The sequence below is a fragment of the Prinia subflava genome, chromosome 2 (genome assembly GCF_021018805.1).
Source record: "Prinia subflava isolate CZ2003 ecotype Zambia chromosome 2, Cam_Psub_1.2, whole genome shotgun sequence".
Taxonomy (NCBI): Eukaryota; Metazoa; Chordata; class Aves; order Passeriformes; family Cisticolidae; genus Prinia; species Prinia subflava.
The window spans coordinates 31,556,486-31,572,706 of NC_086248.1; the positions used below are offsets into that span (position 1 = coordinate 31,556,486).

The 16,221-nt window shown below is 36.3% G+C and overlaps 1 protein-coding gene across 2 annotated transcripts in view; it reads left to right on the forward strand.

The window, feature by feature from the left end:
- The window catches only part of MYO6 (myosin VI), a 108,542-nt gene that overhangs the window by 45,798 nt on the left and 46,523 nt on the right, over window positions 1-16,221 (forward strand). For both annotated transcript variants that reach the window (XM_063389499.1, XM_063389500.1), the window contains exons 8-12: window positions 1,565-1,662; window positions 3,475-3,639; window positions 7,996-8,076; window positions 10,678-10,858; window positions 12,949-13,093. In XM_063389499.1, coding sequence (XP_063245569.1) covers window positions 1,565-1,662; window positions 3,475-3,639; window positions 7,996-8,076; window positions 10,678-10,858; window positions 12,949-13,093 — 670 coding nt within the window. The remainder of the gene's footprint in view (window positions 1-1,564; window positions 1,663-3,474; window positions 3,640-7,995; window positions 8,077-10,677; window positions 10,859-12,948; window positions 13,094-16,221) is intronic.

The window sequence follows — 16,221 nt, forward strand, 5'->3', positions numbered from 1 at the left end:
AACAGCCCTCAGCCAATCTAATTATTCCTCATACATCAGTTTTATTCCTCTGTAGCACAGAATAAATTTATTTTTTCTTGGCTATATGTCTTTTTCTTAAAAAAATATTTATTTGCTTTAAATTTTTCCGTTTTCAAATTTGAACCACTTATTCAAGAGAAGTACTGCAGGCTTTTTATTTCTTGTTGCTGTAGGTCTGCTTAAACAAGTTCCTTAGTGAAATCCACTGTGTGCTAAAGGAACTCAGAAAGCAGGCAAGAGTTGGATAATGCCTGATGCAAATTAATTGGTGCTTGTAGGTATTCCTCAAAGACTTTGGGCTTTTTAATTTAGAACAGCATCGGATGCATGAATTCTGAAGGTTTGTAGGCATGATTTTAATGAATATGCTTGTGGCATAGGTACTACTAGAGGCACCCTCAGCCTAGCTGAAAGATCCTGTGCAATTTGGTTTTATTCATAGTCCTTTCTTTAAAACTTAATATTACATAAAATGCCTGAATAGTTATCAAAGATCTTGTAAGAAGTCAGATTTGCATGTTTAGAAATTTTTAATTGTTAAAAAAATGAAAATACGGCCAAACCAGAAAACTAAATTCTCATGTCCTATTACATGATGTATTATCACCCGTTATTTTATCCAAGCATTGATGTAATTCTTTCATTCTTTAACTTTTGTAAGAGCAGATATTGAAATGGTTGTCAGTGGAATTTTAAATCTGAGTTTCTGCTCACTTAGTGTCCAGTGCTTATTTTTAGCTAGAAGCCTTAAAATATCTTGCAAATATTTTTAGTGGTTTATTGTTAACGTGATTCAGTAAACTATTTTTCTTTGATCTTCAAAGATAGAAAAAGGCAGTCTTTCAGAGGCCTTCTATTTCATAACTGATAAGCAATTTCAAACTGCTTAAACTGTGCATATTTGTGTGTGTGTATATATATGTATATGAGAATTAGATTGCTTGCTGCCACTCTTTCTGTATGGACTGTAACATACTGAAAAGCAGCAGCCAGTAAAAAATAAAATCAGTCAGTCACTTAACTGACCTAATTTGAAAGGGCATTGTTAAGTGGTTTTTGAAATCAACACACTTTTCTAATATTGTATTTATTAATTTCCAAATCAATCTAATACATTGCATGCATGACATTTAAGTGGCATTTTTGTCTGTGGAATAAGTGGGTAGTTTAGATTTCATGAATAATAAATAATTGGGAAGTGTCAAATTCTGTGTTGTCTCACGTAGTTTATGTATCAGTTTTTCACCTGCAGAAGGTCATCTCTGAATAATTTTTGGCATTTGTCTGGGAATTTCTTGTAGTATTGATGCAAGTATGTTGCAGTGTTATGAGATACTTAAGTACTTAATTTTATGTTCCACCACAATATATCCAGTATAATTTGCAAAATATATTCTTTCTAATAGGTAATATTTTTCCTTTGATTTTCAAACCTTATTCCAAATAAGTTCCCAGTTAATTATAATATATTTGTTCTCTCTTTTTTTTTTGGTAGTTTCTTGATTGAATTTTAACACTACAAAAATTATTTTTTTTTAAACAGCAAATCCCCTATTAGAAGCTTTTGGAAATGCAAAGACTGTTCGCAACAACAACAGCAGTCGTTTTGGGAAATTTGTTGAAATTCACTTCAATGAAAAGGTACTGGAATTTTGTTACAGATAACAAGTGATGATTTTTTTGCCATATAATGGAAATGCTAGACTGACAGAAGGCTGAACAGACTTACTAGTCTTGCAGCAAATAGCCACTGTCCTACTTTACAGATTCGATTTGTATTGTGTCACCTTGAAAGAAAAAACAGAGCCACGTTGCACTGCCTCATTACTGGAAGGCAGTGGCAAGTCAGCAGAAAAATTGCTTTCACCCACAAAAGATTAAAAACGGGTCCCTTCATTGCATATATGAGTCTTCTCATATGAAAACTATCTCACTTTCTGTGAGGTATTAATCCATTCCTTTAATGCACAAGTGTGAGTTGTGTATTACATATAAATGTATTTTAACTTCAAGAAAATTACTGAATTTTTAATGTATTTTTATGAAATTTTGGGACTTTGCATAGTAATCTGTGTGTGACAGAAGTCAAGGAATTGTTTTTTTTGATAGAAATACTATTCAACTGTGTATATTATGAAAAATTTTCTTTGTTTGGATGGCATATGTATACACACATTCCACAATTAAGCATGACTGTATGGTTGGTCAGTATGTCCAAGGTGAAGACTCCTGTTGGTGTTCTCTGGAGATTACATACATGCTTCCTCATCTTTCTGACTGAGGACAGACCAACTGCAAGAATTTGTTTCTTTTCCTGCAAACTTGAAGCTCATTATCTAGTCTTGAGCTTGCGGTCTTTTCCTAAGTTTTCATCACTTGGTTTGTAATTTAACTTCACAGCTTTTGTTAATAGTTTAGATAGTAAATAATTAAATTCCTTTCTGAGTAGAGGGACTTCATCTGTTGGTGTGATTTGTCTTAATGAAGTTATGGAAAGGATCAAAATTTTTACTTAAAATGATGGATTCATGATCTGATGATGGATTCATGATCTGTCCATCTACCTGTCAACACCTATGTGGTGTTTCAGTTTAATTACTTCAGCTGATAGCCCCTCCAAGTATCTTCAGAAACTGCCTCAAAGCTTGTTTCAGCTTTCCACTGCAAGATCAGCCTTGTTTACTTGAGCCCTGTTTTTACAAGACATCACATCTCACTTTGTGGTCACCTTTTTAGGTCTGGTTTCTCAAAGTGATATGAGTACAGACTGAGACCTCCTGAATAAGGAAACAACTGCATAACTGCAACCAAATTTGTCAGTCAGTTAATCTTTCTTAGTTCTGGTAATGTCATTAAGCTCAGAAATTTCCTTGCTATTAAGATCTCTCTAGGCACAGGGATAGACCAGATAACAAATAGCTCTCAAAAATGTGTGTCAGAATTCCTTCTCTATAAAGAAGTGCAAGTGCTGGAAATAAAATTGTGTCATAATCAATTTGCCTAAGACGTTGTCCAAATATGTACTCTTGAATTTTTACCCTTCCTTTTATTTTACAAGAGTCTCAGTGAAATGCAGCTAACCTACACTGTCATCCAAAAAGTGTAAGGATGGCTGTAGCAATGCTCTTTGCTGTAACTCCTGAGGTTTTGCTACAGATTTCTGCTTTTTGGGGTGGAAAAGACCTTTTAAGAAGAGTGTATGTACATACAGTCCATAAGCTGGAGAGACAAGTAATGGTAAAGACAATTTTTTTTTTTTTTAGACTTAATATGTATTAGGTATAGGCATTATTTTCCCTAGGGTTAATATGTATTAGGTACAGATAACTTTTCATCTTCTTTGAAGCAGTTTTTGTTGAGTGAGTCATGATCAGGCAAAAGTAAACTGAAAGCCTGAATCTCAAATAATGCAACAAATATTCAGATAATCAAAAAAATATTTCTTCTTCCTAGAACTCGGTGGTTGGTGGATTTGTGTCACACTACCTTCTGGAGAAATCTAGGATCTGTGTGCAAGGCAAAGAAGAGAGGAATTATCATATCTTTTACAGGCTTTGTGCTGGTGCTCCAGAAGACATTAGGGAAAAGCTATATCTAAGCTCTCCTGACAACTTTAGGGTGAGTATCACAGTCAGCTTTTGTAAAGCTTGTAAAGATTTTTCATACAGATCATATTAAAATTTCTATTTATTATCTTTGACAGACTCATTCCTATTATAAAAAAACCCCAGATTTTATTTTGTTAAATCTATTTGTCTTGGAATAAAGCTACCTGACATTTTTCTTTACTGGAAGAATTCCTACAATTTTTCCCTGTCTTAAAATCGAGGAATCTGTGCTTTTTCAGAAAATGTACTGTTGTACATTCAGCTGTTAGTAATGTAGTTATGGGCTCTTCTAGAGATGTAAAGTGTGAATTTCTTCAGTGTAAATCAAATCTCCTGGTACATACCAGTCAGTTCTTTGCTTGTGTTCTGTTGTTTGTTCCCATCTCTCACCATTTCTTGCCTTATATTTGGCTTGGAACATCATGGAAGCGGAATTTGTGTGTTCCTAAAATATACAGACCAAATCTCTTGGGTTTTGAAGGGTTTTGTAATAAAACAATGTGGAATTATAAGGATGTAAACTAAATGACTGTCATCTCTTTAGACTTTCTTGATCTTAAACGAGATGAGAAGCACTGCAAACAAAGAATTAAGTTATTGTGCTGACTGTTTTCTTTGTTGGTTGATCTTCCCACTTGGATTTCTAAATAAAACTTGGGCTGTGCTTATCTGTTGCTTTCCCTTTTGTACTCAGTTCCATCAAAATTCAGCAGAGGGCTAGAAGCTTTAAAAATCCAAATGTCCTACCAGTTTTGTGCAAAGCAGGGGTTGCACAGGCAAGACCCAGCTCAGTGCACTGGCTGTGGGGAAGGTGGGGGTACACCGGTCACCAAACAGGTCACTGTTGTCTCTTGGCTTGGCCAAGTCAGTCTGTCCTTATGGATGAGCCTGGGAATGGGCACAGAGCTGCACTTCCATATTGTGTGCACTGTACATTGGTACTGTGGTATCAAAGTGATCTTGCTTTCTAAAAGCCATGGCAGTATTCTAGGAAAAGTTTCCTTAGTTTCTCAAGGCATTCCTAGGGGTCTTTATAGACCTTATATTATTTCTTTAAATATTTAATTTGTATGTTGTTATATTTTGTCTATTTGTACTCATGTGATGGAAACTTGTTCTTACACCTATTAGGAAAGAATTGCTTCCATGCCCTAGAAGGAAATTTTTTCTTTTGAAACACCCTACAAACACAATACTTAAGAACACCCAACACCATTTGTATTTGTAAAATGTGGACCTAGTTTTCAAAACTTTCTTTTTTACTCTGCAGTATTCTCTTGTATGTTTTAAAGCTAAAATGTTGAACAGATTTTCAAGTACGTTTTTATTGTGCGTTTTTTTGTGTGTAAATTGTGCGCAATTTTCCATTAAAATTTATTTCTTGAAGTTAATAGATTTTTATTTCTAGACTACACTGCCTACCTGCTCTTGGGGATATTTTTTTTAAATCAAGAATTCTGCTCATAAGAGCACCCAAGGTTGTAGATGTCAGGGTCAGACTTAAAACCTTGCTAAAATCAGGTTGGTCCAAGGACAGTACTTAAAAGCCTGAGGTCTTTTACAGAGGACTCTTTCTTGCATATTTCACGTATAAAGAGCTTATAGTCACACCAGCCTTATCACAGTGTGACTTTTTTTTTTGACTTCTACTAAGATTGTAACAGGCCCTTTAATTTCCATTAAGGAGTTTATTGCTTTACCGTAAGTTACTATTTGAATTCTGAGTTCCTTTCATGTGAAAGATCTACTCTGCATGTTAAATTAAAAAAATTAACACAGTTTTTTCTCTTTATTATTATTTTTAATTAAAAATCAAACAAAACCTTAAGATAATTTTCATATTTGTAAGCTTGTAAATGAATATAAATATTCTCAAAGTTTATTACCCGTATTGCACTAAATTTTCATCAAGTATCACTTTATGGGAGATTTTTAGAAAAACAAAACTGTAAAACATCAATATTTCTCCTAAATTTGCATTTATTTTGTCAAGATGATTTTTGTGTTCTTTATTCTCATTTGCTACTTCAGTTTTCATCATAAAATGGTTCTGAATAAGCACACTTGTGTCACTTTTTTTTTTACCACATGTTGTTGAATGCATGTCTGGTTCAGAATTCATAGAAATGCCATCTTTCAAGCTTCTGATAATACATTGTGATATTACACAAGGCCAAGTTTGATGATTGATAAGTATTTTCCTATCAGTACTATTTTTTTACAAGAAAGATATTAATAAAAACCCTCAAACTCTAAACTTGGTTATTTAGAAAAGCTCATCCCTTCAGTCACAGTTTTGCATTGGCTCTGTTGTGCCCCTTGTCTTGAGCCTTATGGCTTATCAAGTCAAAGTCCAAATTAGGGCCAGCTTGAGTTCTAAGATTCAAGCCTGGTTTCTTTAAAGTACACTTTGTTGGAAATAATACCATCTCAAATTTAAGTTTTTTTCTCCTTTTTCAAAGAAGCAAAACATCATTAAAAGGTAAAGGATAACTTAATTCTCTTTACTCCTTGGCTTACTTCCCTTTGACTTAAGCGATCCCTTGAAATCTCCTCCCCATCCATTTGGCCATCATGGCACAGGGACACATTGCTGTGGGCGTGTAAACCAAGACACTGCATTGGCTGCACCTGCCTGACCTGTCCTCTGGATTGCAGCAGCACTGATGGCCATTACCTCTGTATTCCTTCATCCTTCCCCTGCAGGTTCCCTGGGGAAGTGAGAATTGACTTGGCCAAGGATTATGCAAATAGCCCTGCAGTTCTGCGGGATTTTTACACACCCATTCTCCAGCACAACCCACATGAAAGCATGCAGTCTTGGGTGCTCGTGTTTTAGGCTGCCCTGCAGAAGCTTTCAGAAATTCAAGGTCATGAGGAAACCCTGTAGGTCTTTGTGCCTTGGACTGAATCATGTGGCTGTGAAAGTAAAGCTGCACAATAAATCTGTACCTGGAGTAATTCTGTACCTAGAGAACACTAGATAGGGATGAGAAGCTGAACTTCTTTCACATCTGAATTTCAGGGGAGAACCCTTATATTTGGGTTGCTGAAGTTACAATGGTGTTTTGTACTTCAGTTAAAAAAAAAAAATCAAACAAACCACACAACCCAAATGCGAAGTACAATGGTGTTTCAGTGTCCTTTATAATAACCTGAAACTGTATTTGTGTTCTTTTAAAAATATAATTTCTCCCTAATTTATTATATAAATTTGTTCAAGGTTTTGGCTTTCAAATGAAAGCCATTATCTTGTGATTAAATGTCTTTGTAGGTTATCATTTAATACCATGCTGGTTCACATTTGCAACCTGTCAGATAAGTTCCCTCATTCTCTTTTCAAAAAGTATGACCGTTTTCACTTTTCATCCCCAGTTTCTGGAACTGTGTTAGTAATGCTGTAATACAGGGATATAGTGTGTTTAAAATACATTGTGCTTTGCATTCTTATTGGCTGATAAAGAAAACTTCAGTTAAACACCAGGCTAGCCTTGAACAGTTGTCTCTTTGTTTTAATATTAAATCTGTCACCAAGTTTTCTTCTGCTGTTAGAAATGCTTGGAAGAATATTTTTTGGTTTTGGAATTTTTCATGTAAATTTTAATCAGGGAGTTGAATTGTCCATGTTCACCTATTAGAAAACATCTTTGTTCCAACAAAGAGTAAAGAATCAGTTCATTTCCTTCAGACAAAGGGCTCTGTCCGAGCTTTTGGACAGAGTTCTTACGTTCAGATGAACAAATCAGAAAGAAAAAGTTGGTTATCCCATTTTGTTGAAAGCAACAGTAATTATCTAAATCTAAATTCAGTCTTAACTACTGAACAGTAAGTCTGAGATTACTACACAATGTGAGGTGGATATCAGAAACCAGGATCTAAATAAGGCTTCTGCTTAGACCGTGCAATAAGCTTTAATTATTCTTCAGGCTTTTTACTAGAGCTATGTCTCCTACTACCTATGGAAATACTTGGTGAGGAAAAATTACTAGTTTCATATTACATGTAGGCCAGACAATTAATTCTTTTGGTTCCTAATCTTGGTTGCCTTTTCTGTAATCCTGGACTCCTTGAGTAGGTTTAATAGAATAAAAAAGTAAGAAAATATTGCATGACTTAATGAATATTTTTTTAATCAAAAAGCATTTTAGTTGTCCAAATCAAGAAACTTTCAATAGAAATTTGTTACTGTTGCAGTTCTTGAATTTTGTAGATGTAAATACATTTCCAAGGAATGAGTTATGTGCACTTACCACGTTGTTTGTATCAAAAGGTTAAATCAAGCCATGTAGGGCAAGCCTTAAATAAAAGAATATGTTTTCCTTACTTTTACCTTTAAGTCTGCATTTCCACTTTTTTATTATTACAGTATTTAAATCGAGGCTGTACCAGATTCTTCGCTAACAAAGAAACAGACAAGCAGATTTTGCAAAATCGCAAGAGTCCTGAGGTAAGTTATCTTCAGTTGGTTTATATTGTTAGAGTAATGGAGATAGAGTTGAAAGTGATTACAGTTTTACAGTGTGGAATGAAATGTTCATTTTACACATTTTTTTAGGTTTAAGAGGGTACTCTCAAAGCTGCTATATTTAGAACTCTGCATCGGAGTTCAGTCCTAGAAATACATTTTAACATGCATCATAAAATCCCAAATGGAACAGTATATATAAAATGGTTTCCTCTTCATTCTTACAGTAATGTAACACTTAATGATGCAGTTTGTCTTCTGTGGAAAAACAAAAATCTAATAGTTTTATAATTTTATTTTTTTAAATCTTAACTACTGGTAGGAATAGGTCAGAACCAATGTTTTTTGTGGGGCCATTTTTACTACCTAGAGTTTTGAAACGATGCTCCAAACTTTTCTATAAATAAGTAGTGCAGCCTTGCTTCTAGCCATGACTGTATTCTCCTCCTCAGTGCACATCAAAGATTTTTGTTTTCCCCTTGCTATTAACAGCTAGTTATGCCAGAGCATGGCATTTCCTGTATGAAAGTCTAAAGCTTCAAAACATTTATATCTTCTTACTCCATCTCTGTTTAGGTTTTTTAGAACTAGAATTACCAGAATTTGTAGCACTTAAACCTTTGAGCTGTTCACATGAGGAATCTAAAGAATTTGTTCAGAATTTATAGTATCTATGAATTGGAAGTTGTTAAAACACTTACCTAAACTTCTACATTGTTCTCTAATAACATTTTCATCTACTCACATTTGTGTAGCTGGAAGATATTTCAAATATTAATCAAATCCGTGTTTGTGATTCAGTAGCAGGGTAAGCTGCATTATATATGTGACAAAAATACAAAAGTAACTTTACTCAAGAGCCTCTTTCCACCAAGTGGCCATGCCATCTCTTTCCTAACTTGGTCTTGAAGCTCGTGCTCAGGTATGAGAGACTGTACAGATAGTTCCTTTGCTCAAGTCAACATTGTCAAGTCTATCCCTGGATTTTTCATGGTTGTATTATTGTAACACTGAGCATGCAGTCCTGACTGTTGTTAAATGTAGGCTGTTTTCTGTAATCAGGAATGGTGGAGAGTCACATACAAAAATACTTCCTTGACATCACGGTGAGGCAGAAAGCTGTAGATGAGTCATTCTTGTCAAGCATTTAGGCTAGCACTGGGGAATTTTGCTTCAGTTTACTCAATTTGCCTTTCAGGAAGAATTGTAGTGAGTAGATGTACAGTATCAGCATTCACTTATTTTTGCTACTGGAAGATGAACCTGTGCAATCTTCTGTTACTGATGTGATTTACAGATGGGTGTTGTCATGAAACTTGTCCTCTGATGGACTTGAAATAAGAGACGACTTGATTTGAAATAAGTGTTTGTCTAAATTCAAATATACTCAGAGAATAATTCTGAAAATATGTAAGACATGACGTAGCAAAACATATGATACCATAATACTTATCTGTAACTGCCATATCCGTTTGAAGGCTCAAAAAGGATCAAAGTTAAATGATATTTAAACCTAGTATAGCTGTTTAAACAGGAAATCTGTTGCCTTGTTCACGTTTTTAAATTGACAATTTAGTATTTGCTCTGTCATTTTATAAAAAATATTAAGATGGTTTATTTGAATAAAAGTAGCTGGAATAGTCAATTAATACTTCAATTATTTTTGTGTTTTCCTTATCAGGAAGATGAGGTGATCATTTTACATAATTAACATGTAGTTTAATATTATTGATGTGCCTACATGTTGTGTGAAGTGAATTTTTCAGATGCATGTGGTGTTTTGTTTTGATAAAAATCATGTTAGCTTATTTGACATTAACAAAGCTTTTATTTGGTTAACTATTCTTTTTAATTGAAAACATTTAAAAATAAGTGTACAAATGTAGCTCTGTGCATGTTCATGTAGTTCCTTGATTGCATGCAGATGTGTTACTTTCTACTATATAAACTGGTTTATAGCTAAAATAGCTTTCAATATATTTAAATTAGAAAAATCAGCAAAATGTTAAATTAGTATTTCAGAACATAGCTAGTATTCTTCTAACCCACAGAGCACTGCAAACAACTTTTTTCTTTCTTACCAGCAAAAGTTACCTATATTTCTCTAAATAAGTCTGTTGAGAATAGAGATAACTCTTCTGGTTCCGATTTGTCCTGTACTCCTGTCCTCCTGTCATCCTATTTTAAGGACTGCCATCTTCTTTCAGCTGCTTGGGGCTAGAAGGACTCCTTTGTATTAAGTACTCCAGTAGCTCCCTTAGCCAAAGTCTTCCTTCCCTCTGCTCACTATCTCATATTACCCTGTCCTTAGCAGTCACATGCTCTCTAGCTTCTGCTTTCTGAAGATAGTTCAACGTTTGCTTTGAAATTTAAGTTTGAAGATCATGCTTCCAAGTATCAACAATTTAAAATAATTAAGGTTCTTGTGGAGCCTATATTGTATGAAGATTCTTGATTCTCTCTCTACTTAGTTTGGCATGCTTTTGTATGCTTTTTGTTATGACTTACTCTTGATTGGAAATATTTGCCTACATTTACTTTAAACCACTTACATAAAATTTTTGGTTTTTTGTTGTTTTATAGTATCTTAAAGAAGGTTCCTTGAAGGATCCACTGTTGGATGATCATGGAGATTTCAACAGAATGTGCACAGCAATGAAAAAGATTGGACTGGATGATGAAGAAAAACTTGACCTTTTTAGAGTAGTGGCCGGTGTCCTTCACCTTGGAAATATCGATTTTGAGGAAGCTGGGAGTACTTCAGGTTAGATGAAATATAAATTATTTTTTGTAAAAATATACTGAAAATGCTTCTTGATTAGAGACATTTCCTTTGCATGTGAATTACTGCTTTTGAAAGCTTCTTTGTTGTTCATGGGTAATTCAGTCTTAATTCACCCCATTTTGAAGTCAAGTTTACCTGTTTGTTTTAAAGCTGTAGTTCTTTACATGCTCTTAAAGCAAATAGGCTTGCACTATTTGTGCAAGAAATTGTTCAAGAACTCGTTCAGTGAAAAGCTGGATATAAAGAGAAGAACCACTTTGTGTCTTTGTGTTTTTTAAAGTCCAACATCTCCCTAATGTCATTAAAATGTCTTGAAATTAGAAATTAGCAACTTCATCTGTACGGAAAGAGGCATTATGTCCTTTTGCTTCCAAAATAATATCATGTTAGTATTTTGAGAGGAGAAGAAAAAAAAGTTACAGCAAAAACTTAGTTAAATATAACTTCCTAATTTTAAGACATTCCATACAAGATGAAGCAGCACAAGTGTAGTTGGGACTTAATTGCAGAATGGGAATGAAGGTTGATGAAGGAGAATTAATGGTTTGGGAATTGTCCTTATTACCTTATTACTGAAATCAGCCTCTCTAAATTGAGAGCTGCTGTCCATATATTCCTGAAGGAAATTCCTCTGGGTCTGGGTGTACTACAAATACAACTATAGTAGAAAAAATAAGTACGTAGGTCTATCTTGAGTTGCAAGATAGAGTGAAATTGGTTCCTCCTGGTCCTACTTTAAGTGTATATTGCTATTGGTGCAGTTGTTTGGAAGAGCAGACCAAATAACATTTTAAAAGGTGTTCTGAAAGATGAATTAAATGAGTGCTAACTGTACATGTTCACTAGCTCCTGACCCCAAGTACAGAATCAGCACAGAATCAAAACATTCTGTGCAGAAGAGATCATAGGTGGGCTCTAGTCCCCTGTGTCAAATCAGGGCCAGTGCTGAATTCAGACTGGGTAGCTTAGGGTTGTCACAGAGGTGGTTTTTTTTTTTTTTTGTTTTTTTGTTTTTTTTTTTTTTTTTTTTTTTTTTTTTTTTTTTTTTTTTTCCCTCTCTACTCTGTAGATCAAATGAGAAGCTCTCCAGTGTCAGTTGATGCAGTTGCCATCTTCACAAAGATGTCTGAAATGAACATAATAATGAAAATGAATCTGGGAATATGCAGATTTAGAGATGGGTAGTGGCTTCACGTAGCTCAGAACAGTAAGCTTCCCAGAGAGCTTCCCTGTTTGGGCCTTTTGTGAGTTATGACTTAGGCATTGACAAGGTGGAACAGTGAAAGAGGCACAAAGGTAAGTTTGAGGAGGAAATGAACAAGAAGAGTGGGAACCACAGATGGTAAGGAAAGTCAGGGTTTAGAGAAAGAACATCACCAGAGAACTTATGTCCTCTAAGTACTGAAATTCAGACCCATTTTTTTCTGGAATAACTTCTTGAACTTCTAAAATGTAAATGAACTTCTAAAAGGTAAATTAATGTATTGAACGTCTAAATTCCAAATACATGTTTTGTTCTTCCCTCACCTTATGTGTCTTCACACAGAATGTGCATTTGAACTGCTCCAGGCAGTCTCTTACCAGAGACTCTCTTCTGTTGCTGCTCTAGTGCAAGCAACAGGAAATAGATGTAAATAAGTGCTAGATTTTACTAAAGTGGGTGTTGTTCCAGCTGGAGATCTCTGCTGGCCAAGCCCTGGCACCGAGGCAGGTGCAGAGCAGCAGGGAGTGCACCTTCGGCTGTTTACCTGGGACACGTACAGAGCCTTATCTGAAAAATCCAAGTGCCAGGAGTCTGCCCTAGCAGGCACTTCTGCTGCACAGCAAGGGAGCCTGGAGTTAGTTCTTCTGGTTAGCACTTAGTTCAGGGGTTAGCACTTCTGCAGTTTGGGATAATTCTTCCCTACAAGCAGGCTGGCCGGTGTCCTAGGAGTACAGCGTTTCATGCGTAGTTTTCGGGCGGGGTGTCATGTTCGCGTGTTCCGCGGGGGTTCCCTAGTTCTGAGAACCGAGCTGCCATGAGGTGATCTCCCGGGGCCCGGTCCCTCACGGCTGCCGTGTGTCCGCAGGGGGCTGCACGCCGCGCGCGCGGAGCCAGGCGGCGCTGGAGCGCTGCGCGGCGCTGCTGGGCCTGGACGAGGACGACCTGCGCGGGAGCCTCACCTCGCGCGTCATGCTCACCACGGCAGGGGGCGCCAAGGGCACGGTCATCAAGTGAGTGGCGGCGCGGCGGGGCGGGGCGGGGCGGGCGGCGCCCGGGCTGAGGGCCGGCTCCGCGGCGGGGGCTGAGGGCCGGCTCCGCGCCGCCCCTTGCTCACACAGCGGGCCCAGGTCCCGCTGCAGCTAGCGGGGAGCTGAGCGGCGCTCGGCCCAAGCGCAACTCTCTAAAGCGCCTCTTTCAGCGATTTACCAAGCACCCATGGTCGTACAGAAATCAGAGTGCTGAAGGCTAGCAGGCTTACGGTGCCCGGCACTTTGACTAAATAACTCCTGTGTTGTATAAAATCTGTCGTGTGTCAGTGAGTACGCTGTGTGGCCAAAGAAAGTATAGCAGCCGACCAGTTAAATCCACAGCCTGCACAGCAAATTTGATATGCTAAAAGATTGATCAGGTACACTCTATCAAGGAATGTTAATGCAGTACCTAAAGTCTTTCAGAAGACGCTTCAGTCTTTGCCAGGAGGGCTGCACAGTGCTCCCGTGAGTGCTGGCCTGTATTAATTAGGCTGGGATGCTTTAATTAGAGGACAGTATATCCACCCTTCTTAATGTCTCAGTAATCAATGTCCTTGTGTTTGTCATATTTAATTCTTCTGAAATCAAGTTTCAACTTTAAAAAACACCTCTGCAAATGCTAATCCAGAAATGTGCTGCTTTTTGCTGTTTTGGTAAACACACATTTCATCTTGATGTGTTTGGTAAAGACCCGTTTAATCTTGACTGTTAATAATGTTTCACAAAAACACGGATAGTAAGTGGGTTATTTTGGTGGTGTTTTTTTGTTTTGTTTGTTTGTTCCCTAGCTATTATCAAGGTAAGTTCCTATGTACAGAAGCAAGATAGTGATTTCTTTCTATATGCACATGGAGAAGAAATAAGGGCAAAGAACATGTATAAATATGGTACCGGTGATAACATTTCAAAACCATGAAATTTATGACTTTTGCAAAACTGAGTTTTATGAAAATGACAATACAGTTACCTTTTATTTATGGAAAACCTCTAGCTTCCACCACAAATTTTTTCTTGATGAGATTGATCCTAGCACACAAGCTGTCAGGGATGCTAGCTAAAATGCTTGCAACTGAAATTGTGTGTTTTAACTTTTAGTTTTCTGTGTTGAGTATTTTCTGGAGTTCAAGGAAACATCACATCAAAAATTGAAGTTGAACTAAGCAGTTTTGAACACACTACAAGTAATTGTCAGTGTCTAGCTAGATGTATCAATTGTTTAATTAGGAAGCTAATGAACATTCACTCCTTGGAAGAATACATGTGTGCTTTTTACTGACTTATGGAAACAGATTGTTTTTGTGAATTGGAAATATTTAATTCATATTACACCAAAAGTTTAGTACAGTAATTTTCTGTATTAATGGGGTTTATTTAAGTTCCTTGCGTACTTTGTCTTTGGAAATTTATTACAGAAATTATTATTATGGAAAAAGTTCTAATGCAGTGACAAATGATAAGTAATGTTGGGGGAGTGGGGGGGGGTGATGTGTTACTCTGCATTCAGTTAAAAGCTCAAGATCTAGACCTCTTAATTGTGTATTCAATAGTCCATTTCTGGAGAGTAAATTCTTTTCTCCCTGCCCAGTGTAAATTACTCCTCTCTCCCCCACCAGTTACTAGAAATTGGGGACTTTGAGTTATTGTCATCTTGTTTTATCAGATGATACGGATCGTTGCAAGTAATTTTTTTCCTTTAGTTACAAGCTTAATGTATAGGAATATGTCAGTCTTGCAGAAAAAAAGTGTCTCCAGTGGAAAATATTGACCAAGTTTTAGTATTTGCTCTTTTCTAGATCATGTCTAAATTGACAGCAACATCTCTGATTTATTCATCCAGGAGAATCAGCTATATCAGTATTGTGGATAATATTAGAGTGGAAAACTACATTTATACAGTACAGATGGCATTCATAGTAATGCATGGCAATATGAACATTGCAGGTTTTGCAAGTCACTAACATTTTTTACTTAATTCAGGTTGGGATGCAAAATAATTGCTGATCTTTCTCTGTTGACTTACCTGGTTATTCTCCATCTTGCAATTGTACTTCTTAATTCTCCTCAGCTTACCACTACCTACTTTCCTTTACTGAAATATATCTTGTGGATTTTTACATTATGAATTTTTTGAAAGTAATTTTGTATGCTAATCTTGTTAGCAAGATTTTCTACTTTCTTAATTCAGTATTATTAGAGCCCATTTTTTGAGAATAGCCTTAATTTCACATTCCTTTTAAGTGAAATTGTTAAATAGAAGCAGAAGGGCTTTGAACAAATTGTGTCCATGTCAGATTCAGATGGCACCCCACTGGAAATGCTCACTGCTGATTCAGCCTCTGGAGAACAGATTCGTTTTGACTGTTTTACATGTAACACATGCATAAGGCTTATCTGTATGTTTTCCTTTTGAGAATGTTTGGTGGGACGTATCAAGCTACCACCATTATGAAGCACACCATATCATCGCTTCTCAAGTGACAGTGTCAAGGAAGGTTTCTTAATTTTTGTTACAGATTTGAGTCTACTTTGGATTAAACTGTCAGGATGTTCTGATCAGCCTATTTATCCTGGTCCCTTGATAAGCCTGGAATGTTATTTAGCACTGTGCAGTTTCAAAAGTCTGCAAACACAAGGAGCTATGTTTTTATGCCAGCAGATCTCATTTTTCCCATGTTTTATTTTGAGGATGTCAGAAATGAGTTCAGCATACTCCTTACAACATCTCAATGATTAGTGCATTACGCCTCTTTCACTAGCGTATTCTAAACTTGTGCATCTAAAAGCAAACATACTCTAATAAATACAGCAGTATCATATTTTTAAATGGCTTACTGCACGTACAAAGAAATTAGATTGGACTTTGGTTGGTTTGGTATTGGTTTTCGGTATTGTTAAATAGGCACCATTTTTTCTGTGGTAGTGTGGTTTAGAAACTACTTGACTGCTATCAGTATTAGAGTTTTGACAAGTACATTGTTTTTTTCTGTTCCAGCAACCCAAAGAGCTGGTAATTTCTCTCTCTTTCTTAGGGACCTTTTGTGTGCGAGTAGATCATGTGAGTCCTAATAGGTCACAGTGAATAAATAGCTCGGCTGAAATCACTGTGC